At 39.3% G+C, this 27,525-nt stretch overlaps 2 protein-coding genes across 3 annotated transcripts in view; one reads left to right on the forward strand and one right to left on the reverse strand.

Annotated features, from left to right (window-relative positions):
* The window catches only part of LOC139369905 (voltage-dependent calcium channel subunit alpha-2/delta-4-like), a 101,723-nt gene that overhangs the window by 46,911 nt on the left and 27,287 nt on the right, over positions 1-27,525 (forward strand). Inside the window, exon 24 of the mRNA XM_071109189.1 lies at positions 137-208. Coding sequence (XP_070965290.1) covers positions 137-208 — 72 coding nt within the window. The remainder of the gene's footprint in view (positions 1-136; positions 209-27,525) is intronic.
* LOC139369914 (leucine-rich repeat and transmembrane domain-containing protein 2-like) lies at positions 617-14,335 on the reverse strand. Of its 2 annotated transcripts, none has more exons than XM_071109200.1 (4): positions 13,868-14,335; positions 3,607-3,728; positions 2,699-3,370; positions 617-2,522 (listed from the first exon to the last, which is right to left on the reverse strand). In XM_071109200.1, exons 2-4 carry the CDS (start codon positions 3,641-3,643, stop codon positions 2,002-2,004), a joined length of 1,230 nt encoding a protein of 409 aa, XP_070965301.1. In that variant the 5' UTR covers positions 3,644-3,728; positions 13,868-14,335; the 3' UTR covers positions 617-2,001. The 2 variants fall into 2 exon arrangements, with proteins under 2 accessions (XP_070965301.1, XP_070965308.1); XM_071109207.1 differs by having other exon boundaries at positions 3,607-3,755.

Below are 27,525 nucleotides of genomic sequence, written 5' to 3' on the forward strand. Positions count from 1 at the left end.
CCCCATGGCAAAATGTGTACAATTGTAGGAAGCTAGCTGGGTTGGAGGGGGGTTTCTCAGACCTGGGGGGTCCACGAAACTGCAATATGCCACTGCAGAGGTGGTGTGAGACTGATGGTTGATTCTGTTGTGACAGGGGCGTCGAAGTATGTCATAGCTGTCACAGCTGTGACTGTATCATCGGGAGGCAAGACAGCCATGGCTGGAGGTAAGCTTCTGCTGTCTTTTACTCTCTCTGAAATGTCTGGCTCCTTTTCACAACTGCTGGAGGCGTTGATGCATCTTGTGGCTTCTATGTGTACTGGAGTGTTCAATACACATAGAAGTGTTCATACTGGAAGTAGTACTCTCAGGGGTGCTACTGCTAAATGTTTGACACACATTCTCTTGTGGAGAGGGAAGCACTCCATTTGTCTTGTCCCCAAAAGACCATGGTTACTGTTGAGTGTGTGTTCCTGTGACAACTGTGATGGTTTTCACATCTTCATAGGCTTTTTTTCAAGACCTGTCTCATAAATATAGCTAGAATGAAAAATTCAGCCAGGAATAAATTGTGACGGGCAGCATAGATAAATAAATGCTTTATTTTCATCGGCGTGAGGAACAGAATATCACATTTCTCACTTCGTCTTCTGGAGCAAACCTGAAGAGCAGATACTGAATGTGCTTAAAGGCCCCTACACACTTTACGTAAACTATGCAAACGCAGCGATGGAACGTTGTTTTCTACGTAGTTCTATGTTCTTTTGTGTGGCTCAAATTTTGGAAGGGACTGTATACGACGCGCCGTTGCTCTGTTTGCATAGGGTGTGTGTGGCCCTTAAAGCTGTGGCCCTTAAAGCTGGAATCCGTAGCGGTGAAACTTATACTTCCAAAACAAAAACGTTACTTCAAACAACCACACAGTTTTTCCCCCCCTCAGACATCATTGCACATGCGATAGAACAGTAGAGTACGTATTACCATTTTATTTTACCACGATGCTGGATGCTCCTCTACTCCATTTCCTCAACAAAACAAAAACAATAACACCTGGGGGGCGACCAGTGGCGCTGTTTTACCTTACGCAGATTTCAGCTTTAACATAGAGACAAAAATAAGGGTTAACTAAATAAGGAGATAGTTATATATATACACACCTGTTTTAGGGCAGTGTTGATGATCTCTTTGACAGTTCTAAATGGTTAAATGGAAATAGCTGACAACTAGATTCAGTTTGTAATGAATATGGCTGCTATCCATGGAACTGATTCTCTTCAGCTGCTGTTATCATAACATCCTCTAGAGGTCAGTAGCGTGCTATTGTATTGTATGGCTTTGGAACATTGAAAGCAGGCTACCTCTGCATAGATATGATTTGGAATATTAAATTAAGCAACTACACATGAGCACAGATCTAATGCACAAGAAAGACTGCTTTAACATTAATTTCTCAGTACATTCATTTCAACTATTTTTTGGTTTTCTCTCATCCAACTAATTGAGCGACAACCACTACTGGGATTGTTTACCTGGGCTTATTGTAGCGAAACATTTGGCGCAGTTACAACACAGGGATATTGGACAGGGATATTCAACATGTTGACTTAATCTATGATCTGTTAACATGTTTTGCTTCAAACACAAATAACTTTGACAACGGTGGGATCAAAGAATAATAACAATTCCAAAGACAATTTCGAGGAACGTCTCTTTAACCAAGGTGCAGAGGTGCCAAAATCATGAACACACAGTTGGAGAGCTGACTAAAGAGTCACAGGGCAGAACAAACCACAGAGCATCCACACGTCTTGAAGCAAAGCAGGATTCCAGTTTTTACTCTATACGATCACCTGTATGATCATGTCTGTATGACTCCACCACCAGCAATGTGCAGCAGGGATATTCTTTCTCAGCTCCGTACATTCCCTCACCTAGAATGCCCTAACAGAGGAGTACGACATGCAGTTCAGTCCACTGAATGCTTGTAACAGGAGTTTCAGCCAGTCAGAAAAACAATGGTCAAAAGCCCGTTATTCTGTATCCGTGGACTATCGGGCTGGACTCCTTTAGCTCTGGCTCATCTGGTGACGTTGGGGAGGACATACAGGCTCCGTCCTCAGCATCTGTCTCCCCCCCTCCCTCCCCCGCCATCAGCGGCTGCCCTCTGTTCTTCAGCTCCCTCTGGTACTTGGCCATGAGAGAGGCGTAGATACAGCCGTAGGTGGCCGCCACCACCATCAACACGCACACCACGCCGCACACACACGCCGCCACGATCTGAGTCCCCCAGGCCCTGCGCACGCTAACGGGCCGGTAGCGCTGGCGCACACATTCTTCTTGGTTAACCTGGGGCCCGTTCATGGGTCCGTTAATCCGACCGACGCAGGGTGGGCTTCCTCCTCTGGGCCCGTTGTAGCCAGGGACACTGTCCTGGTTGTCCAGCTGCAGGCAGTAGTTGAACATCTCTATGGGGATGCTGCGGATGTCCTGCCCCCTCAGCTCTTTGGGGAGGTTGCACTTCACAGCATCCACCTGCCCATCTGAGACACAGAGAGTCATGCAGTGGATCATTAACACAATCAACAGCTAATCAATCTCATTTACATACTTGATACAGTATCAGAGTAGTACATGACATGGAACGAAGGCGAAATGACTTGGCTGTACTTGAAACATTGTAACCTTAAAGCCTTTCAATACACAACATAGCACTCACGTCTGTACAGCATCCACTCCATCCAGTGCTTGAAGTCCCTCAGGTTGCAGTCACACTCCCATGGGTTCCCTGCCAGTTGGAGGCTCAACAGGCTGCCCAGGGGCTGGAAGGTGGCTCTGTCCAAGCTCTGCAGCTTGTTTCCAGCCAGAGACAGCCAGGCCAGGCCCTGGAGCTCGTCCAGCAGGCCTATGGGCAGAACAACCAGGCCGTTCAGCGACAAGTCCAGCCCTTTCAGTGTCCACAGACCCTGGAACAGCTCTCGGCTCAGCCCCCAGCAACTCTTGTTACTCTGTGTCACCTCTGTCTGGTTACTGGGGTCAAGAGAGGTAGGAAGGGGGCAGTCACCCAGATTGTTACCAGAGAGGTTGAGCCACTGGAGGCTACTGAGTCCAGAGAATGCCCCTGGCTGCAGGCTGAAGAGGTGGTTGTCGGAGAGGTCCAGGAGCTCCAGAGCGCTGAGGTTGGACAGGTCCCTGTCGCCTAGGGAGGAGAGGTTGTTGTGGGGCAGGCGGAGGGTGCGGGTGTCCTGGGGCAGCAGGGGCAGGACGGTGGTTAGGGAGAGCAGAGCTAGGCCTGTACAGTCTGTGCCATTGCTTTTGCAGATGCACAAGGTGGGACAACCGCTAGCCGCCTCTAGCAGACCGAGCAGTACCAGCAGTAGACTGGGCAGGGCTGCATAGACTCGGGAGGGAGGAGAGGAGAGATTTAAAAGGAGAGAAATTTAATTACACATTTGAATGACATGACCAGTGCAAGATTTTCGCCAAATGTCTGAGTAATCTAAGTCAACCCCCAGAATTCGTTGGATGCCAAGTCAAATCTACGTACAGGAAATTGTGAAATCAATTTAAAAGACGAGTAACTAAACACTTCTGCCTGTCAATCAGCCCCCTGCGGTAGTCACTCACCCAGGCTCTCCGGGTGGGTCCTGTCAAGGGGCTGCATGTCTGCTCTGCCCACTCTGGTGCCACCATAGACTGGCACTGGCAGTAGGTGCCGTCCTTGTGCCACCCACCAGCTATGCAGAACCCTGGTAAATGGAAAACAGTAAGAAAGACTGAAAAAAGCGAAAGAGAGCGGGAGAATGAGAACGAGAGAAAAGGAGTCATCAGATGAGCAATACACATTGCGTATTTGGATGTGTAGGAGAGAGATTGTTGGCAGTTTAACTCTCTTCTTATATAATAATGAATATGATAATATGCCACATGTACAGATTAGGAAGGACAACAATCTCTTCCATCTGATTTGGAACAACATCATTCTATACTTCACCCTCTTATCCCTCTGACTGTTGAAGACTTTGTTTCCCTTTTTATCACTTTTGTTTCCATTTTACTTCTCTGGTATTTCAAGCGGGGGGGGGGGGGTTCAGTCAAAAAAGAGCTTGATACTAAGGAAATGCAAATACTGTACGGAGATGAAGTCAAAGTTAACTTTCTACTGAACACAGACAACCCTCATCTTTCACCTGCAGACAATCACACAGGAGAGAGAGAGAGAGAGAAAGAGAGAAATGTGTCCTAAATTTCATGATTAGAGAGAAATGATGTAGCTCCATCATGCGTGCCTCTGCTGCCACTTAGTAGAACCAGTTTAGAGGAGCCTCAAGGTCCTTCTTTTGTCATCCCTCCACAAAGGCTCTCCTCCTCTTCCTTTCCTCTTACATTCTCATACGCTGTACTCTCACTAGGGTTATACAACATGATTTCCTGTATTCAACTGTAGGTAGAGTTAGGAGGCATTGAGGGCACTTACAGTATTGTTTGGTTTTGTGAAGTTTGACGCCTGAGTATTGGGTGTGCTTGGTTATATCTTCGTGTCTCAGTATTGGGTGTGCTTGGTTGTATTTCTCAGAATTGGGTGCATTTGGTTCTGTTTCTCAATTTTCAGTAGGAAGTGTAGTTGCTTCTGTTCCTCAAATTTTGATATGAAGTGTTCTTGCTTCTGTTTCCCAGTTTTAGGTGCACTTGGTTATATTAGCGTATCTTCGTTGGGTGTTTTGCTGTTTGACATGTGAGGTGTGCGCATTGCACATCGCACATCGTGTCCTGTTTAATCAGAGCATGATGAGTACATCTGATCTGGAGTCAGATGAACCACAGCGTTCTGTCACTGACTGGAGCTGTCACCAGTGCAGCAACACCACACTCAAAAAAAAAATGCTGTGTTAAAAACTATTTGGGTTCGTTGGTAACCCGGCGCTAGTAAATATTGAACAGAACACATTTAGTGTTCTGTTGGGTTGAGTGTATACTCAGTTCACTTTGAGGCTTACCCAAACATGGGTTAATTTAACCATTAGTTGGGCATTTTGTCCTCTCAGACTGGTTTGACCTAGCAGCTGGGTCATTTTTTTACATAATCCTTTGGTTATTTTCAGGAGGTGTGGAGTATTCAGGGTGTGGCTATCAGCTAGATCTAATTGGCCACCAGTGAGAGTAAATGACATTCCTGTTCATCATGTTAAGTTTATATAAGGCAAATAAGGAACTCAAACACTTCTATAAGCTTTATTGAAACTACAAACATGTCAATGTTCAACTTTGCCATGTATTAATTATACAACAAAACAGATGAACAGGAATGACTTTTACTCTTATGGATGACTAAAAACAACTATCTGAAATCCACACCCATACTAAGCCATGCCTCCAATCATTCGATCTGACCCAGTGAGTCATATCTCAATAACCCATCACCAATAAACCCTTACCCAGCATCAATAACACAGCAGTTTTTAAAGAAAAAAAACCTGACTAAGTGACCCAATGAACCAAACAACCCAGCATTGTTTGAGTGCAGCTTAACCATCCTTAAGAAGATGAGGTAATCCTCATTCCTCGATTAGTGCTGGGGCCTTGAGAAGATTACCCTGACCTCTCTGCCAGAGGTCCAGCATCAAGGAGGTGATAGCAGATGGAGATGAAATGGGAAGATCTGATAAAAGGTGTTTTGAGCGCTTTCATCAGAGACCTGGCCGCGTGGTGCCAGGACAACAACCTCTCCCTCAACGTGATCAACACAAAAGGAGATGATTGTGGCCTACAGCAAACGGAAGACCGAGCACGCCCCCATTCTCACCGACGGGCTGCAGTGGAGCAGGTTGAAGGCTTCAAGTTCCTTGGTGTGCACATCACCCAACTTTCATAGTTCAAACACACTAAGACAGTCATGGAGAGGGCACGACAAAGCCTATTCCCCCTCAGGAGACTCAAAAGGTTCTACAGCTGCACCATTGAGAGCATCCTGACTGGTTGCATCACCACCTGGTATGGAAACTGCTCAGCCTCCGACTGCAAGGCACTACAGAGGGTAGTGCGTATGGCCCAGTACATCACTGGGGCCAAGCTTCCTGCCATCCAGGACCTCTATACCAGGCGGTGTCAGAGGAAGGCCCTAAAAATGGTCAAAGACTCCAGCCACCCTAGTCATAGACTGTTCTCTCTGCTACCACACAGCAAGAGGTACCAGAGCACCAAGTCTAAGTCCAAAAGGCTTCATAGCTGCTTCTACCCCCAGATTAGCCTGAACAGCTAATCAAAGGGCTTCCCAGACCCCTCTTTTAAGCTGCTGCTACTCTCTGTTTATTATCTATGCATAGTCACTTTAACTCTACCTACATGTACATATTACCTCGTCTAACCGGTGCCCCCGCACATTGACTCTGTACCGGTACTTCCTGTATTTAGCCTCGCTATTGTTATTTTACTGCTGCCCTTTAATTATTTTTTATTATTTTTTACTTAACACTTTTTTTTCTTAACTTCTTAATAAAGCGTTGTTGGTTAAGGGCTTGTAAGTAAGCATTTCACTGTAGGGTCTACACCAGTGACAAATCAAATTTGAAATATGCAGACAGACAGATTAAAAGTACATTTACATTGTAACACTTCTGACAGCCAAGTTTCTAACTCCGCCCATAACTTTTGGATTTCATAACATTCCCAGAAGGCCTGGATAATTGAGTCAATGTTAGTTTTACACTTAAGACATGACCCTACCGTTGTGCTGTATAATTTGTCAAGTTTGCCTCTTGTGTAATACATTCTATACATTAGTTTATACTGGATTAAGCATACATTTTCATTAGTTACGTTGCAACATTCCCTCCATCTTGTGCCAATGTCATTTATTGTAAAATGTTGGTTCTGATAGTTTATATTTTTTTTAAAGAATTGTCAGTTGGACAGCCTCTCTGCAAGGTTTTGTATATCTCACCTATCATATGAATATCCTTTGCTGACTCAAATAGTATTCCCTCAAGATTGCTCTGATGTATTCTGATTCTGTCAAATCGTGTACTGTGACCACAATTGGGACTTAGCCTTAAATGGGATTTCAATTCATAACCTCTTAGTTGCAAGCAAACTGAAATGTCCTGCTTACAGTGCAGCTACATCACCAAATATGTGAGTGTGAAAGAGATATGGCCACAGACTTATTGGCAATAATGTATTTCGGCACTTCGCTAAAAGCTGCACAGAATCAAATAAATAATGGTCTCGTAATCACCATCAACGTAACAACAATTTAAAACTAGCAGTGCTCAAAGACACTTGATGTAGAGCATAAATTAATGGTTTGAACTTCCAACCGGTCGGTTGGGAGTGCATCGACGTGTCTGCAGTGCCACCAGGTTCATACCAATTGCTTGGAACATACAGTACCAGTCAAAACTTTGGACACACCTACAGTACTCATTCCAGGGTTTTTCTTTATTTTTACTATTTTTGACATTGTAGAATAATAGTAAAGACATCAAAACTATGAAATAGCACACATGGAATCATGTAGTAGCCAAATAAATATACATTTTAGATTCTTCAAAGTAGCCTTGATGTCAGCTTGGCACACTCTTGGCATTCTCTCAACCAGCTTCACCTAGAATGCTTTTCCTTCACTTTGTGGTCCAACGCATCCCAAACCATCACAATTGGGTTGAGGTTGGGTGATTGTAGAGGCCAGGTCATCTGATGCAGCACTCCATCACTCTCCTTCTTGGTCAAATAGCCCTTACACAGCCTGGAGGTGTGTTGGGTCATTGTCCTGTTGAAAAGCAAAGGATATTCCCACTAAGCGCAAACCAGATGGGATGGGGTATCAATGCAGAATGCTGTGGTAGCCATGCTGGTTATGTGTGCCTTGAATTCTAAAGAAATCATTAACAGTGTCACCAGCAAAGCACCCCCACACCATCACACCTCCATGCTTCACGGTGTGAACCACACATGCGAAGATCATCCATTCACCTATCTGCGTCTCACAAAGACATGGCAGGCTGAACCAAAAATCTCGAATTTGGACTCATCAGACCAAAGGACAGATTTCCACCAGTCGTGTTTCTTGGCACAAGCAAATTTCTTCTTATTGGTTTTCATTAGTAGTGGTTTATTTGCAGCAATTCGACCACAAAGGCCTTATTCACTCAGTCTCCTCTGAACAGTTGATGTTGAGATGCCTGTTACTTGAACTCTGTGAAGCATTGATATGGGCTACAATTTCTGAAGCTGGTAACTCTAATGAACTTTATCTTCTGCAGCAGAAGTAACTCTGGGTGTTCCTTTCCTGTGGTGGTCCTCATGAGAGCCAGCTTCATCATAACGCTTGATGGTTTTTGCGACTGCACTTGAAGAATCTTTCAAAGTTCTTGAAATGTTCCGGATTGACTGACCTTCATGTCTTAAAGTAATGATGGACTTTCATTTCTCTTTGCTTATTTGAGCTTTTCTTGCCATAATATGGACTTGGTCTTTTAACAAATAGGTCTATCTTTTGTATACTATCCCTAACTTTTCCCAACACAACTGATTGGCTCAAATGCGTTAAGGAAAGAAATTCCACAAATCAACTTTTAACAAGGCACACCTGTTAATTGAAATGCTTTCCAGGTGACAACCTCATGAAGCTAGTTGAGAGAATGCCAAGAGTGTACAAAGCTGTCACCAAGGCAAAGGGTGGCTACTTTGAATAATCTGAAATATAAAATATATTTTGATTTGTTCAATGCGTTTTTGGTTACTACATGATCCCATATGTGTTATTCCATAGTTTTGAAGTCTTTACTATTATTCTACAATGTAGAAAATACTAAAAACAAAGAAAAACCCTTGAATGAGTAGGTGTCCAAACTTTTGACTGGTACTGTATATTGACACAATTAAAACATAATGGTATGGTTAGGTTACACTACAGTGTTGTTACCTGGGGTACAAAAAGTAGATATAATGGGAACATTTTTCAATTCAATATTTTGAATATATGGTACGATCATCACTGCACTTTTGATAGGTGGGGTAATTAGCGCATCTGTGGGTGTGGTCAACTATCTATGTGTTTGTGCCAACTGTCAGTGGAAATGTTGTAGCAGTTTGATGGTCATGCCAATTCAAATGGGGCACCTCCTTTGACGTTATCTGTCCTGCAAATGTGTAAAAGAATTATGCATTTTCCAATAACTTAAAAGGTCCTGAACAGTTATTATGATTCCCTTGTAAAAAATAGGCTTTTGAGTGACTATGATATCACTCGTTATAATTTCTCTCTCATGCTAACTGCCACGAATGTTGAAAAGACAGGCTCAGTGGGCGGGGAGCTTATATTCATGAGCTCAACTTGACTGACAGCTCTTTGAGACACCTATGTCAAGAAATGTGGATGCTTTGAGCCGTGAAAAATCAGGTCAAGCAAATTTGGGGACACAGAAAGCAACTGAAACAACGTTGAAGTTGCATAAATAGATAGTTTTACATCCAATTGGCGACAGATTCTCATGTGAATATTCTATCTGCATAAAGTTTGTGTTTCCACCAACCTGACTTGTTGAGGATAAAAATCATTGTGCGCTGTAGTGCACACAAGATGTACTTTTTCGCTTAAGTTTTCATATACAAAATAAAAATTGAATGTTCAATGGATTTCCATCGAATTGTCAACTCTACCTTTAGTTGCAAGTGAGGCATGTCAAGTTAATTTTTAGGACTTGCCAAAAAGTACACAAGTGCATTGTGAATGGCAGTAAATATACTGTTTATCAAAACACTGATAAAGTATCTTATTACTGTAGAAATTGACTGTATTAAGACCCCAACATCGACCACAAAATTAGCAGCAATAGCTAACAGTGTAGTTTCAAGTTATCGCATGTTGAACTGCATGATTTTACGTGAAAAAATCACATGATTTCACACTTCAAATGTGAAATTTCACATGAAATCATGTGAAAATGTGTTTTTGGAACACTGCGTGTGACATTTCACATGGTAAATCATGTGAAAACGTGTTTTTGGAACACTGCATGTGACATTTCACATGGTAAATCATGTGAAAACGTGAAATCTGAAAACATATGACGTGGAACATTTCACATCACATGTGACACGTGACCCCAAAACAACCTATAATAAATAGCAAAAGAGTGCCATCTGCACTGCTATTTTAGTTATCAGTTTTTTTGACTCATAATTTATTTAATGAACTTATTTCAGCAATTTGAGGGTTTTCTGTAAACCTGTCCAATGTTGGTGGGGCATATTATTCTGTTTGCACGTTACTCCTGAATCACAGTGCATTCGGAAAGTATTCAGACCCCTTTACTTTTTCCACATTTGGTTACATTACAACCTTATTCTAAAATTGATTACATTTTTTCCCCTTTTCAATCTATGCACAATACCCCATAATGACAAAGTGAAAACAGGTTCTTAGACATTTTTGCAAACGTATAATAAAAAAATAATAAACAGACATGCCTTGTTTACATATGTACTCAGTCCCTTTGCTATGAGACTCAAAATTGAGCTCAGGTGCATCCTGTTTCCATTGATCATCCTTCAGACATTTCTACAACTTGATTGGAGTCCACCTGTGGTAAATTCAATTGATTGGACATGATTTGGAAAGGCACACACACCTCTCCGTACTTTGCTCCGTTCATCTTTCTCTCGATCCTGACTAGTCTCCCAGTCTCTGCCCCTGAAAAACATCCCCACAGCATGATGCTGCCACCACCCTGCTTCATTGTAGGGATGGTGCCAGGTTTCCTCCAGATGTGACGCTTGGCATTCAGACTAAAGAGTTAAATCTTGGTTTCATCAGACCAGAGAATCTTGGGTTCTTTTAGTTGCCTTTTGGCAAACACTAAGAGGGCTGTCATGTTCCTTTTACTGAGGAGTGGCTTCCTTCTGACCACTCTACCATAAAGGCCTGAATGGTGTGACAGGTTTGAGCGTTTGACTAGTAACCGAAAGGTTGCAAGTTCAAATCCCTGAGCTGACAAGGTAAAAATCTGTCGTTCTGCCCCTGAACAAGGCAGTTAACCCACTGTTCCTAGGCCTTCATTGAAAATAATAATTTGTTCTTAACTGACTTGCCTAGTTAAATACATTTAAAATTCAAAGAAAAAAAATTGGTGGAGTGCTGCAGGGATTGTTGTCCTTCTGGTAGGTTCTCCCCTCTCCTCGGTGGAACTCTGGCGCTCAGAGTCAGAGTAACCTTCGGGTTCTTGGTCACCTCCCTGACCAAGGCCCTTCTACCTCGATTGCTCAGTTTGGCCGGGCGGCCAGCTCTAGTAGTCTTGGTGGTTCCAAACTTCTACCTTTTAAGAATGATGGGGATCTTCAATGCTGCAGAAATGTTTGGGTACCCTTCCTCGACACAATCCTGTCTCGGAGCTCTACGGACAATTCCTTTGACCTCATGGCTTAGTTTTTCCTCTGACTTGCATTGTCAACTGTGTGACCTTATATAGACAGGTGTGTGCCTTTCCAAATCCTGTCCAATCAATTGAATTTACCACAGGTGGACTCCCAAGTTGTAGAAACATCTCAAGGATGATCAATGGAAACAGGATGCACCTGAGCTTAATTTCGAGTCTCATAGCAAATGTAAATAAGGTATTTCTGTTTTAGATTTTTAAAAACCTGTTTTTTCTTTGTTATTATAGGGTATTGTGTGTAGATTGATGCAGATTTTAAATGTATTTAAACAATTTTAATAAAAGTATGTAAAGTAACAAAATGTGGAAAAAGTCAAGGGGTCTGAATACTTTCTGAAGGCACACACACACACACACACACACACACTGCCCTAAGCCAAGGACAAGTATAAAAGAAGGAACACTGAGGGGCGGTACATAATGAAATGTATTTAAAATTTTCTGTGGTTATGGTTTTGAACAGAAGGTGCCTCTGGCCACACCCCTGCCATTTACGTATCACGCACACGCACACACACAAACACACAGACTCTCACACTCTCTATCCTACATCAGAGCACTTTTCATTCAGTCCCTCAATCAGCTTTCACTTCCCTATTGGGGTTCTCACTCACTCAATGGATTGTCCTAATTTTGGGGGGGAAGCATGCACGTCCAGTACAGTAGCGAAGTTGAAGTTATTGAAGCACTTGGGAGTCCTTTCCAGTGGGGGGCTGGCTTTCATTGAATTACAGTACCAGCCACTGAGAGAAGCTTTTGGGGCGGTGGGGGGAGGGGCACAACAACAAAAAGCTAGCATCAATAATTTAGTACAGACTTGCCCACAGAAGGAGGGTAGACAGACGTGTTCGTGTTTGGACACATGGTCATCTGTACAGATGTGTTTAGGTGTGTTGGCACTCTTGCACAATTGACTATTTCTTAAAAAATGTGTTCAAATTCAAGTTCACAAGTGTATTCGTTTGATTTACAGCTACACAGGACTAAGAAGAAGTAGAAAAACATCTAAACTGACATCGAGATTGTTTACATGAAATGCCCAAAAGAATCTTGGTCTAAATGATTCAGAATTCTCATTCATTTGGTTGGAGGCAAGTTATTTTGTTTACTCTGTAATTGATCTCACCTGTGGTAAGTTGCAGGTCTCTACAGGGTACAAAAAGCCATTCAACCAGCTTTAAGAAGAGAAAACATCATATTTTGCTCCATTGCACTCCATTATAAAGTGCAAGGGAGCCAATATATCTGATTTGTGTATGCAAAGGTTCCAGCTCAGGGGTGAGTGCATCACAGTATCACACATTATTTATACCAAGTGTTTAATTACAAGAGATGGTGTTTACGAACTGCGTTTGACAGCTTGTCCCATCAAGTGCACCATCACACAGATCACATCAGATTAGGCTTCCGTTCGCCTCCCACTTATGTGACTAACGCATTGACGGGTTGTAAATGTGGAGTTATTCCTGCCCCAGATTAGGACCGTGGTCTCAATCCTCCGTGGCAGCAGGGTTTAGACTGCAGCACAGATGCTAGTTATGATTCCAGATGGCTGTCTGGCGGGTGGTGGAACACAGAACACATAGAACAACACATAGTCCCCAGTGTTGAACTCTACATCTACAGTATCGCATGTCCCTTAATCTAAGTTATTTCTTGTCCTAAGCTGTGTTATTGTCAGACCGCAAAACCGGCTGTCTCAATGTACTGTACAGCAGTGGTTCTCAAACCTCTCCTCGGGGACACCAAGACGTTTCATAATGTTGTTGTAGCCCTGAACTAGCTCAACCTGAACTCACCTAGTCAAGGCGTTGCTGTGGAATAGTTCAAATACACGGAGCAGCTGGGGTTCCCCAAGGAGAGGTGTGAGAACCACTGCTATGGAGTTTATAAAAGACGGCAAGACAGTGTGAACTCATGCTGTATGGAACATGTCCATTTATGTTATTTATCTTACCAACTTCCTGATACTGGAAGTCTGCATGCAAAGTTGATATACAAGGTTATTCAGCTACGTACTCTGCTGTATGTCCGCGGTCTTCTTTCACGTTTTTATAAAGCCCTAAAGTTAGTGGTTCTCATCCCAGTGCACACTACCTGCATTGCAATGATACCTTTACTGCAGCTTGGTCAATGGCAATTCCCCTTGGTTTCATTTTGCTCCCACAAGTTTATGGATTAGTTTACTCTGATAATTGCACTGGAATGAGGGGGGAGAACAGTCAGCCTGTTTTCTGGTAACAACCACGTTCTTATTGCGTACAGACTCGATGCGTTAGCCTAGTAGTTGTAATATTCTCTCACCAGAAGCCTAAAGAAAGAGAAAACCTTCCCAACAACAGATGCTTTTACACACACACACACACACACACACACACACACACACACACACACACACACACACACACACACACACACACACACACACACACACAGCGCAGCGCAGTACTCACCATCTGTTTCAGCCTCCAAAGTGCTATAGCTCTTACAATAATTCTACAAGAAAAGTGCTACAGTAGTGTCTTTTATCCTCCCCGTGTGGGAAAAATAATATGCTTCATCTGATAATGCTGCTAACTGAGGAGCTTGGGGAAAGGTCCTTTAGCTGCATGTGGTTCGGTTCAGCTGTTTCTCCTGCTTTATGCAGATGTTGGGATCCCAAGGGGAGATGTTCTTGGTCGAGAAACACATGCTCCAGTCTTCTCTTTTGTTTTCTCTCTCTCTCCCTCTGTCTCTCAGAGCAGTGGCTCTCCCTCTCCTCTCCTCTCTCCTCTCCTCTCGGGTCCTCTTTCCAACTCTGCTTTTCCTTGTAGTCTGAGTGCACTACTGTCCAGAGGTTCAGTCTAGCTCAGTGTGTATGTGTGTGTGTGTGTGTGTGTGCGAGAGAGCTAACGCACTGTCGCTCTTGCAGGATACACCACGTCTTTATATGATCCTGGAGGAGAGTGCTGTGCAGTTTCTATGGCATATATATGCGTGCCATGTGGGTGTGTCTGAGTGTTTGTCTGTTTGTGTGTGTGCATGCATTACGCCTGGTTTGGCCAAAATAGTAAAAAATAGTACAGTGTGTTACAGCTGAATGAAAAAGGAGAGGGAGTGAGATGGGGGGGGGGGGCGACAGAGAGAGAGGCAGAGAGGGCGGGTGGAATCAGCTGATATAGCTCAGTACCTCACAGAAGATGAGTGTCTCTATAGGTTCTTGTAAAGGCTGTACCCTGAGCTGTGTCGGGGTCTGTCCCAAAATGCCTACAGTGAAGGTCGTTGTGTGTGTGTGTGTGTGTGTGTGTGTGTGTGTGTGTGTGTGTGTGTGTGTGTGTGTGTGTGTGTGACTGCAGCAAAGCAGAAAAACAATAAAAGCACCACTGCTGCACCAGTGGCTAATGCAAGGCAGTCAGGAATTCCTCCTGCTACTGACAATGATCATGTCATTATGAGATGACTCATTCTGCTGTGTCATTGGTCTCTCAAGAAAGGTAGGCAATGTCTGACAGGGAGGTAGGTATACAGTAGGTCTTCTGATTGGCATTGCCTCTATTCTGTCCAATAAGATGTCACCACCAAGTTACTCTACTCCAAGAGGGGGTTTAAAGGTGTATCTCTGTCATCAACCTATCATCCCATACTATTGGTGATGCATATCACCTTGTCAAAATCAAATCAGATCAAATCAAATGTTATTAGTTACATGCGCCGAATACAACAGGTGTAGTAGACCTTACAGTGAAATTCTTACTTACGAGCCCCTAACCAACAGTGCAGTTTCAAAAAAAATATGGATAAGAATAAGAGATAAAAGTAACAAGTAATTAAAGAGCAGCAGCAAAAAATAACAATATATACAAGTGGGGTGCCGGTACAGAGTCAATGTGTGGGGGCACCAGCAGGTTCAGGTAGTATGTACATGTAGGTAGAGTTATCAAAGTGACCGTGCATAGATGACAACAGAGTGGCAGTGGTGTGGAGAGGGGAGGGGAGGAGCGAGGGGGCAATGCAAATAGTCTGGGTAGCTATTTGACTAGATGTTCAGGAGTCTTATGGCTTGGGAGTAGAAGCTGTTTAGAAGCATCTTGGACCTAGACTTGGTGCTCTGGTACCACTTGCCATGTGGAGCAGAGAGAACAGTCTATGGCTGGAGTCTTTGAGTCTTAGAGCCTTCCTCTGACACCGCCTGGTATAGAGGTTCTGGATGGCAGGAAGCTTGGCCCCAGTGATGTACTTGGCCGTTCGCACTACCCTCTGTAGTGCCTTGCGGTCGGAGGCCGAGCTGATGCCATACCAGTCAGTGATGCAACCAGTCAGGATGCTCTCGATGGTGCAGCTGTAGAACCTTTTGAGGATCTGAGGACCCATGCCAAATCTTTTCAGTCTCCTGAGGGGGAAAAGGCATTGTCGTGCCCTCTTCACGACTGTCTTGGTGTGTTTTGACCATGTTAGTTTGTTGGTGATGTGGACACCAAGGAACTTGAAGCTCTCAACCTGCTCCACTGCAGCCCCATCGGTGAGAATGGGGGCGTGCTCTGTCCTCTTTTTCCTGTAGTCCACAATCATCTCCTTTGTCTTGATCATGTTGAGGGAGAGGTTGTTGTCCTGGCACCACGCGGCATCAGTCAGTTAGTGTGTGTGGGTGGTACTCCTCAGTTCCCCAGACTGCAGATGAGCTACGGTTTCGGATATGACCCCTATTTTTAGTAGAGTGACCAGACTGTGTGTGGTTTTGTGTGCATCGTGGCTACCTGCCTGCATGTGTGTGCCATTATGAACATTAGGGTCAATTGTTACTAGTTGACTTAGATTAGTTTGGATTCAATTAGATAGTACTTTATAGTCATTGATTCACAGAAATGTGTATTAGCTATAAATATTTCACTGTGTCAAAAAAGATCCACAACAAAAATAGAGACATGATATAGACAAAACATCTGACATCCTATGCAAAACATCTAACATACTATGCATAACATCCAATATACTATGCAAAACATCTAACATACTATGTATAACATCCAATATACTATGCAAAACATCAGGCATACTATGCAAAACATCTAACATACTATGCATAACATCCAATATACTATGAAAAACATCAGACATACTATGCAAAACATCCAATATACTATGAAAAACATCAGACATACTATGCAAAACATCAGACATACTATGCAAAACATCCAATATACTATGAAAAACATCAGACATACTATGCAAAACATCAGACATACTATGCAAAACATCAGACATGCTATGAAAAACATGAGACATACTATACAAAACATGTGAAATATTATGAAAAACATCAGACATACTAGGCAAAACATCTAACATACTATGCATAACATCCAATATACTATGCAAAACATCTAACATACTATGCATAACATCCAATATACTATGCAAAACATCAGACATACTATGCAAAACATCTGATATCCTATGCAAAACATCCAAAATATTCTGCAAAACAACCAACATACATTCAAATCTTCTGATTTACTCTGCAAAACATCAGGCACACGATGAAAAACATCTGATATACTATGCAAAACATCAGACATACTATGTAAAACATCAGGCATACTATGCAAGACATCTGATATACTATGTAAAACATCCGGCATACTATGTAAAACTTCAGACATACTATGTAAAACATGAGACATACTATGCAAAACATCAGACATACTATGCAAAACATCAGGCATACTATGCAAAACATCTAACATACTATGCATAACATCCAATATACTATGCAAAACATCAGACATACTATGCAAAACATCAGGCATACTATGCAAAACATCTAACATACTATGCATAACATCCAATATACTATGCAAAACATCAGACATACTATGCAAAACATCAGACATACTATGCAAGACATCAGACATACTATGCAAAACATCAGACATACTATGTAAAACATCAGGCATACTATGCAAGACATCTGATATACTATGTAAAACATCCGGCATACTATGTAAAACTTCAGACATACTATGTAAAACATCAGGCACACTATGTAAAAAATCAGACATACTATGTAAAACATCAGGCACACTATGTAAAACATCAGAAATACCATGCAAAGCTTCTGCTATACTATGCAAAACTTCTGATATACTATTCAAAACATCAGGCACACTATGCAAAACATCTCATACACTCTGCAACACATCTGATCTACTATGCAAGACATCAGGCATACTATGCAAGACATCAGGCATAATATGTAAAACATCAGGCATACTATGCAAAACATCTGATATACTATGCAAAACATCAGATATACTATGCAAGACATCTGATATACTATGCAAGACATCAGACATACTATGTAAAACATCAGGCATACTATGCAAAACATCTGACATACTATGCATAACATCCAATATACTATGCAAAACATCAGACATGCTATGCTAAACATCCGATATACTATGCCAAACATCCGATATACTTTGCAAAACATCCGATATACTATGCAAAACATCCGATATACTTTGCAAAACATCCAACATACTCTGATAAACATCCAACATACTGTGCAAAACATCTAATATACCATGCAAAACATCAGACATACTATGCAAAACATCAGACATGCTATGCTAAACATCCGATATACTATGCCAAACATCCGATATACTTTGCCAAACATCCGATATACTATGCAAAACATCCGATATACTTTGCAAAACATCCAACATACTCTGATAAACATCCAACATACTGTGCAAAACATCCGATATACCATGCACAACATCAGATGTACTATGCAAAACTTCTGATATACTATGCAAAACTTCTGATATACTATTCAAAACATCAGGCACACTATGCAAAACATCTGATATACTATGCAAAACATCAGACCTACTATGCAAAACATCTGATATGCTATGCAAAACATCCAAAATACTATGCACAACATCTGATATGCTATTCAACACATCTGATATACTCTGCAAAACATCCAACATACTATGCACAACATCAGACGTACTATGCAAAACATCAGACGTACTATGCAAATCCTCTGATATACTATGCACAACATCAGACATACTATGCAAAACATCTGATATACTATGCAAAACCTCTGATATACTATGCAAAACATGTGATATACTATGTAAAACATCAGCCATACTATGCAAAACCTCTGATATACTATGCACAACATCAGACGTACTATGCAAAACATCAGACATACTATGCAAATCCTCTGATATACTATGCACAACATCAGACATACTATGCAAGACATCTGCTATACTATGCAAAACCTCTGATATACTATGCAAAACATGTGATATACTATGTAAAACATCAGCCATACTATGCAAAACCTCTGATATACTATGCACAACATCAGACATACTATGCAAAACATCTGATATACTATGCCAAATATCTGAAATACGATGCAAAACATCAGACATACTATGCAAAACGTCTGATATACTTTGCAATATATCAGACATAATATGCAAAACATCAGACATACTATGCAAAACATGTGATATACTATGTAAAACATCAGACATACTATGCAACACATCAGCCATACTATGCAAAACCTCTGATATACTATGCACAACATCCGACATACTATGCAAAACCTCGGATATACTATGCAAAACTTCCGACATACTATGCAAGACATCTGCTATACTATGCAAAACCTCTGATATACTATGCAAAACATGTGATATACTATGTAAAACATCAGCCATACTATGCAAAACCTCTGATATACTATGCACAACATCAGACATACTATGCAAAACATCTGATATACTATGCCAAATATCTGAAATACGATGCAAAACATCAGACATACTATGCAAAACATCTGATATACTTTGCAAAACATCCAACATACTCTGATAAACATCCAACATACTGTGCAAAACATCTAATATACCATGCAAAACATCAGACATACTATGCAAAACATCTGATATACTTTGCAAAACATCCAACATACTCTGATAAACATCCAACATACTGTGCAAAACATCTAATATACCATGCAAAACATCAGACATACTATGCAAAACATCTGCTATCCTATGCAGAACAATCAACTTACATTCAAATATTCTGATTTACTATGCAAAACTTCTGATATACTATTCAAAACATCCAAAATACTATGATAAACTACCAAAATACTATGCAAAACATCTGATATACTCTGCAAAACATCAGGCATACTATGCTAAATGTCTAATATACTATGCAAAACATCAGACCTACTATGCAAAACATCTGATACACACTGCAAAACATCCGATATACCATGCACAACATCAGATGTACTATGCAAAACTTCTGATATACTATGCAAAACTTCTGATATACTATTCAAAACATCAGGCACACTATGCAAAACATCTGATATACTATGCAAAACATCAGACCTACTATGCAAAACATCTGATATGCTATGCAAAACATCCAAAATACTATGCACAACATCTGATATGCTATTCAACACATCTGATATACTCTGCAAAACATCCAACATACTATGCACAACATCAGACGTACTATGCAAAACATCAGACGTACTATGCAAATCCTCTGATATACTATGCACAACATCAGACATACTATGCAAAACATCTGATATACTATGCAAAACCTCTGATATACTATGCAAAACATGTGATATACTATGTAAAACATCAGCCATACTATGCAAAACCTCTGATATACTATGCACAACATCAGACGTACTATGCAAAACATCAGACGTACTATGCAAATCCTCTGATATACTATGCACAACATCAGACATACTATGCAAGACATCTGCTATACTATGCAAAACCTCTGATATACTATGCAAAACATGTGATATACTATGTAAAACATCAGCCATACTATGCAAAACCTCTGATATACTATGCACAACATCAGACATACTATGCAAAACATCTGATATACTATGCCAAATATCTGAAATACGATGCAAAACATCAGACATACTATGCAAAACATCTGATATACTTTTCAATATATCAGACATAATATGCAAAACATCAGACATACTATGCAAAACATGTGATATACTATGTAAAACATCTGACATACTATGCAACACATCAGCCATACTATGCAAAACCTCTGATATACTATGCACAACATCCGACATACTATTCAAAACCTCGGATATACTATGCAAGACATCTGCTATACTATGCAAAACTTCTGATATACTATTCAAAACATCAAGCACACTATGCAAAACATCTCATACACTCTGCAAGACATCTGCTATACAATGCAAGACATCAGGCATTCTATGTAAAACATCAGGCATACTATGCAAAACATCTGATATACTATGCAAAACATCTGATATACTATGCAAGACATCAGACATACTATGTAAAACATCGGGCATACTATGTATAAAATCAGGCATAATACTGTATGTAAAACATCAGACATACTATGCAAAACATCCAATATACTATGCAAAACATCAGACATACTATGCAAAACATCAGACATACTATGCAAAACATCAGACATACTATGCAAAACATCAGGCATACTATGCAAAACATCTAACATACTATGCATAACATCCAATATACTATGCAAAACATCAGACATACTATGCAAAACATCAGGCATACTATGCAAAACATCTAACATACTATGCATAACATCCAATATACTATGCAAAACTTCCGACATACTATGCAAAACATCAGACATACTATGCAAAACATCAGACATACTATGCAAAACATCAGACATACTATGCAAAACATCAGGCATACTATGCAAAACATCTAACATACTATGCATAACATCCAATATACTATGCAAAACATCAGACATACTATGCAAAACATCAGACATACTATGCAAAACATCAGACATACTATGCAAAACATCAGGCATACTATGCAAAACATCTAACATACTATGCATAACATCCAATATACTATGCAAAACATCAGACATGCTATGCAAAACATCAGGCATACTATGCAAAACATCTAACATACTATGCATAACATCCAATATACTATGCAAAACATCAGACATACTATGCAAAACATCAGACATACTATGCAAAACATCAGACATACTATGCAAAACATCAGACATACTATGCAAAACATCAGGCATACTATGCAAAACATCTAACATACTATGCATAACATCCAATATACTATGCAAAACATCAGACATACTATGCAAAACATCAGACATACTATGCAAGACATCAGACATACTATGCAAAACATCAGATATACTTTGCAAAACATCCAACATACTCTGATAAACATACAACATACTGTGCAAAACATCTAATATACCATGCAAAACATCAGACATACTATGCAAAACATCAGACATACTATGCAAAACATCCAAAATATTCTGCAAAACAATCAACATACTTTCAAATATTCTGATTTACTATGCAAAACTTCTGATATACTATTCAAAACATCCAAAATACTATGATAAACTACCAAAATACTATGCAAAACATCTGATATACTCTGCAAAACATCAGGCATACTATGCTAAATGTCTAATATACTATGCAAAACATCCAACATACTATGCAAAACATCTGATATACTCTGCAAAACTTCTGATATACTATGCAAAACTTCTGATATACTATTCAAAACATCAGGCACACTATGCAAAACATCTGATATACTATGCAAAACATCAGACCTACTATGCAAAACATCTGATACGCTATGCAAAACATCCAACATACTATGCACAACATCTGATATGCTATTCAACACATCTGATATACTCTGCAAAACATCCAACATACTATGCACAACATCAGACGTACTATGCAAAACATCAGACGTACTATGCAAAACATCTGACATACTATGCAAAACATCTGATATACAGTACTTTGCAAGACTTCTGATATACAGTACTATGCAAGACTTCTGATATACTATGCAAAACATCAGACATACTATGCAAAACATGTGATATACTATGTAAAACATCAGCCATACTATGCAAAACCTCTGATATACTATGCACAACATCAGACATACTATGCAAAACATCTGATATACTATGCAATATATCAGACATAATATGCAAAACATCAGACATACTATGCAAAACATGTGATATACTATGTAAAACATCAGACATACTATGCAAAACCTCGGATATACTATGCAAAACATCCAAAATACTATGCACAACATCTGATATGCTATTCAACACATCTGATATGCTATTCAACACATCTGATATACTCTGCAAAACATCCAACATACTATGCACAACATCAGACGTACTATGCAAAACATCTGATATACTATGCAAAACTTCTGATATACAGTACTATGCAAGACTTCTGATATACTATGCAAAACATCAGACATACTATGCAAAACATCAGACATACTATGCAAAACATCAGACATAGTATACAAAACATGTGATATACTATGTAAAACATCAGACATACTATACAAAACATCTGATATACTATGCCAAACATCTGAAATACGATGTAAAACATCTAAAATACGATGCAAAACATCAGACATACTATGCAATACATCTGATATACTATGTAAAACATCAGACATACTATGCAAAACATCTGATATACTATGCAATATATCAGACATAATATGCAAAACATCAGACATACTATGCAAAACATGTGATATACTATGTAAAACATCCGACATACTATGCAACACATCAGCCATACTATGCAAAACCTCTGATATACTATGCACAACATCCGACATACTATGCAAAACCTCTGATATACTATGCACAACATCCGACATACTATGCAAAACTTCTGATATACTATGCAAAACTTCTGATATACTATTCAAAACATCAGGCACACTATGCAAAACATCTGATATACTATGCAAAACATCAGACCTACTATGCAAAACATCTGATATGCTATGCAAAACATCCAAAATACTATGCACAACATCTGATATGCTATTCAACACATCTGATATACTCTGCAAAACATCCAACATACTATGCACAACATCAGACGTACTATGCAAAACATCAGACGTACTATGCAAATCCTCTGATATACTATGCACAACATCAGACATACTATGCAAAACATCTGATATACTATGCCAAATATCTTAAATACGATGCAAAACATCAGACATACTATGCAAAACGTCTGATATACTTTGCAATATATCAGACATAATATGCAAAACATCAGACATACTATGCAAAACATGTGATATACTATGTAAAACATCAGACATACTATGCAACACATCAGCCATACTATGCAAAACCTCTGATGTACTATGCACAACATCCGACATACTATGCAAAACCTCGGATATACTATGCAAAACTTCCGACATACTATGCAAGACATCTGCTATACTATGCAAAACCTCTGATATACTATGCAAAACATGTGATATACTATGTAAAACATCAGCCATACTATGCAAAACCTCTGATATACTATGCACAACATCAGACATACTATGCAAAACATCTGATATACTATGCCAAATATCTGAAATACGATGCAAAACATCAGACATACTATGCAAAACATCTGATATACTTTGCAAAACATCCAACATACTCTGATAAACATCCAACATACTGTGCAAAACATCTAATATACCATGCAAAACATCAGACATACTATGCAAAACATCTGCTATCCTATGCAGAACAATCAACATACATTCAAATATTCTGATTTACTATGCAAAACTTCTGATATACTATTCAAAACATCCAAAATACTATGATAAACTACCAAAATACTATGCAAAACATCTGATATACTCTGCAAAACATCAGGCATACTATGCTAAATGTCTAATATACTATGCAAAACATCAGACCTACTATGCAAAACATCCGATATACCATGCACAACATCAGATGTACTATGCAAAACTTCTGATATACTATGCAAAACTTCTGATATACTATTCAAAACATCAGGCACACTATGCAAAACATCTGATATACTATGCAAAACATCAGACCTACTATGCAAAACATCTGATATGCTATGCAAAACATCCAAAATACTATGCACAACATCTGATATGCTATTCAACACATCTGATATACTCTGCAAAACATCCAACATACTATGCACAACATCAGACGTACTATGCAAAACATCAGACGTACTATGCAAATCCTCTGATATACTATGCACAACATCAGACATACTATGCAAAACATCTGATATACTATGCAAAACCTCTGATATACTATGCAAAACATGTGATATACTATGTAAAACATCAGCCATACTATGCAAAACCTCTGATATACTATGCACAACATCAGACGTACTATGCAAAACATCAGACGTACTATGCAAATCCTCTGATATACTATGCACAACATCAGACATACTATGCAAGACATCTGCTATACTATGCAAAACCTCTGATATACTATGCAAAACATGTGATATACTATGTAAAACATCAGCCATACTATGCAAAACCTCTGATATACTATGCACAACATCAGACATACTATGCAAAACATCTGATATACTATGCCAAATATCTGAAATACGATGCAAAACATCAGACATACTATGCAAAACATCTGATATACTTTTCAATATATCAGACATAATATGCAAAACATCAGACATACTATGCAAAACATGTGATATACTATGTAAAACATCTGACATACTATGCAACACATCAGCCATACTATGCAAAACCTCTGATATACTATGCACAACATCCGACATACTATTCAAAACCTCGGATATACTATGCAAGACATCTGCTATACTATGCAAAACTTCTGATATACTATTCAAAACATCAAGCACACTATGCAAAACATCTCATACACTCTGCAAGACATCTGCTATACAATGCAAGACATCAGGCATACTATGTAAAACATCAGGCATACTATGCAAAACATCTGATATACTATGCAAAACATCTGATATACTATGCAAGACATCAGACATACTATGTAAAACATCGGGCATACTATGTATAAAATCAGGCATAATACTGTATGTAAAACATCAGACATACTATGCAAAACATCCAATATACTATGCAAAACATCAGACATACTATGCAAAACATCAGACATACTATGCAAAACATCAGACATACTATGCAAAACATCAGGCATACTATGCAAAACATCTAACATACTATGCATAACATCCAATATACTATGCAAAACATCAGACATACTATGCAAAACATCAGGCATACTATGCAAAACATCTAACATACTATGCATAACATCCAATATACTATGCAAAACTTCCGACATACTATGCAAAACATCAGACATACTATGCAAAACATCAGACATACTATGCAAAACATCAGACATACTATGCAAAACATCAGGCATACTATGCAAAACATCTAACATACTATGCATAACATCCAATATACTATGCAAAACATCAGACATACTATGCAAAACATCAGACATACTATGCAAAACATCAGACATACTATGCAAAACATCAGGCATACTATGCAAAACATCTAACATACTATGCATAACATCCAATATACTATGCAAAACATCAGACATGCTATGCAAAACATCAGGCATACTATGCAAAACATCCAACATACTATGCATAACATCCAATATACTATGCAAAACATCAGACATACTATGCAAAACATCAGACATACTATGCAAAACATCAGACATACTATGCAAAACATCAGACATACTATGCAAAACATCAGGCATACTATGCAAAACATCTAACATACTATGCATAACATCCAATATACTATGCAAAACATCAGACATACTATGCAAAACATCAGACATACTATGCAAGACATCAGACATACTATGCAAAACATCAGATATACTTTGCAAAACATCCAACATACTCTGATAAACATCCAACATACTGTGCAAAACATCTAATATACCATGCAAAACATCAGACATACTATGCAAAACATCAGACATACTATGCAAAACATCCAAAATATTCTGCAAAACAATCAACATACATTCAAATATTCTGATTTACTATGCAAAACTTCTGATATACTATTCAAAACATCCAAAATACTATGATAAACTACCAAAATACTATGCAAAACATCTGATATACTCTGCAAAACATCAGGCATACTATGCTAAATGTCTAATATACTATGCAAAACATCCAACATACTATGCAAAACATCTGATATACTCTGCAAAACTTCTGATATACTATGCAAAACTTCTGATATACTATTCAAAACATCAGGCACACTATGCAAAACATCTGATATACTATGCAAAACATCAGACCTACTATGCAAAACATCTGATATGCTATGCAAAACATCCAACATACTATGCACAACATCTGATATGCTATTCAACACATCTGATATACTCTGCAAAACATCCAACATACTATGCACAACATCAGACGTACTATGCAAAACATCAGACGTACTATGCAAAACATCTGATATACTATGCAAAACATCTGATATACAGTACTTTGCAAGACTTCTGATATACTATGCAAAACATCAGACATACTATGCAAAACATCTGATATACTTTGCAAAACATCCAACATACTCTGATAAACATCCAACATACTGTGCAAAACATCTAATATACCATGCAAAACATCAGACATACTATGCAAAACATCTGCTATCCTATGCAGAACAATCAACTTACATTCAAATATTCTGATTTACTATGCAAAACTTCTGATATACTATTCAAAACATCCAAAATACTATGATAAACTACCAAAATACTATGCAAAACATCTGATATACTCTGCAAAACATCAGGCATACTATGCTAAATGTCTAATATACTATGCAAAACATCAGACCTACTATGCAAAACATCTGATACACACTGCAAAACATCCGATATACCATGCACAACATCAGATGTACTATGCAAAACTTCTGATATACTATGCAAAACTTCTGATATACTATTCAAAACATCAGGCACACTATGCAAAACATCTGATATACTATGCAAAACATCAGACCTACTATGCAAAACATCTGATATGCTATGCAAAACATCCAAAATACTATGCACA

This window comes from Oncorhynchus clarkii, chromosome 2 (assembly GCF_045791955.1).
Source record: "Oncorhynchus clarkii lewisi isolate Uvic-CL-2024 chromosome 2, UVic_Ocla_1.0, whole genome shotgun sequence".
In the NCBI taxonomy this organism is placed as follows: Eukaryota; Metazoa; Chordata; class Actinopteri; order Salmoniformes; family Salmonidae; genus Oncorhynchus; species Oncorhynchus clarkii.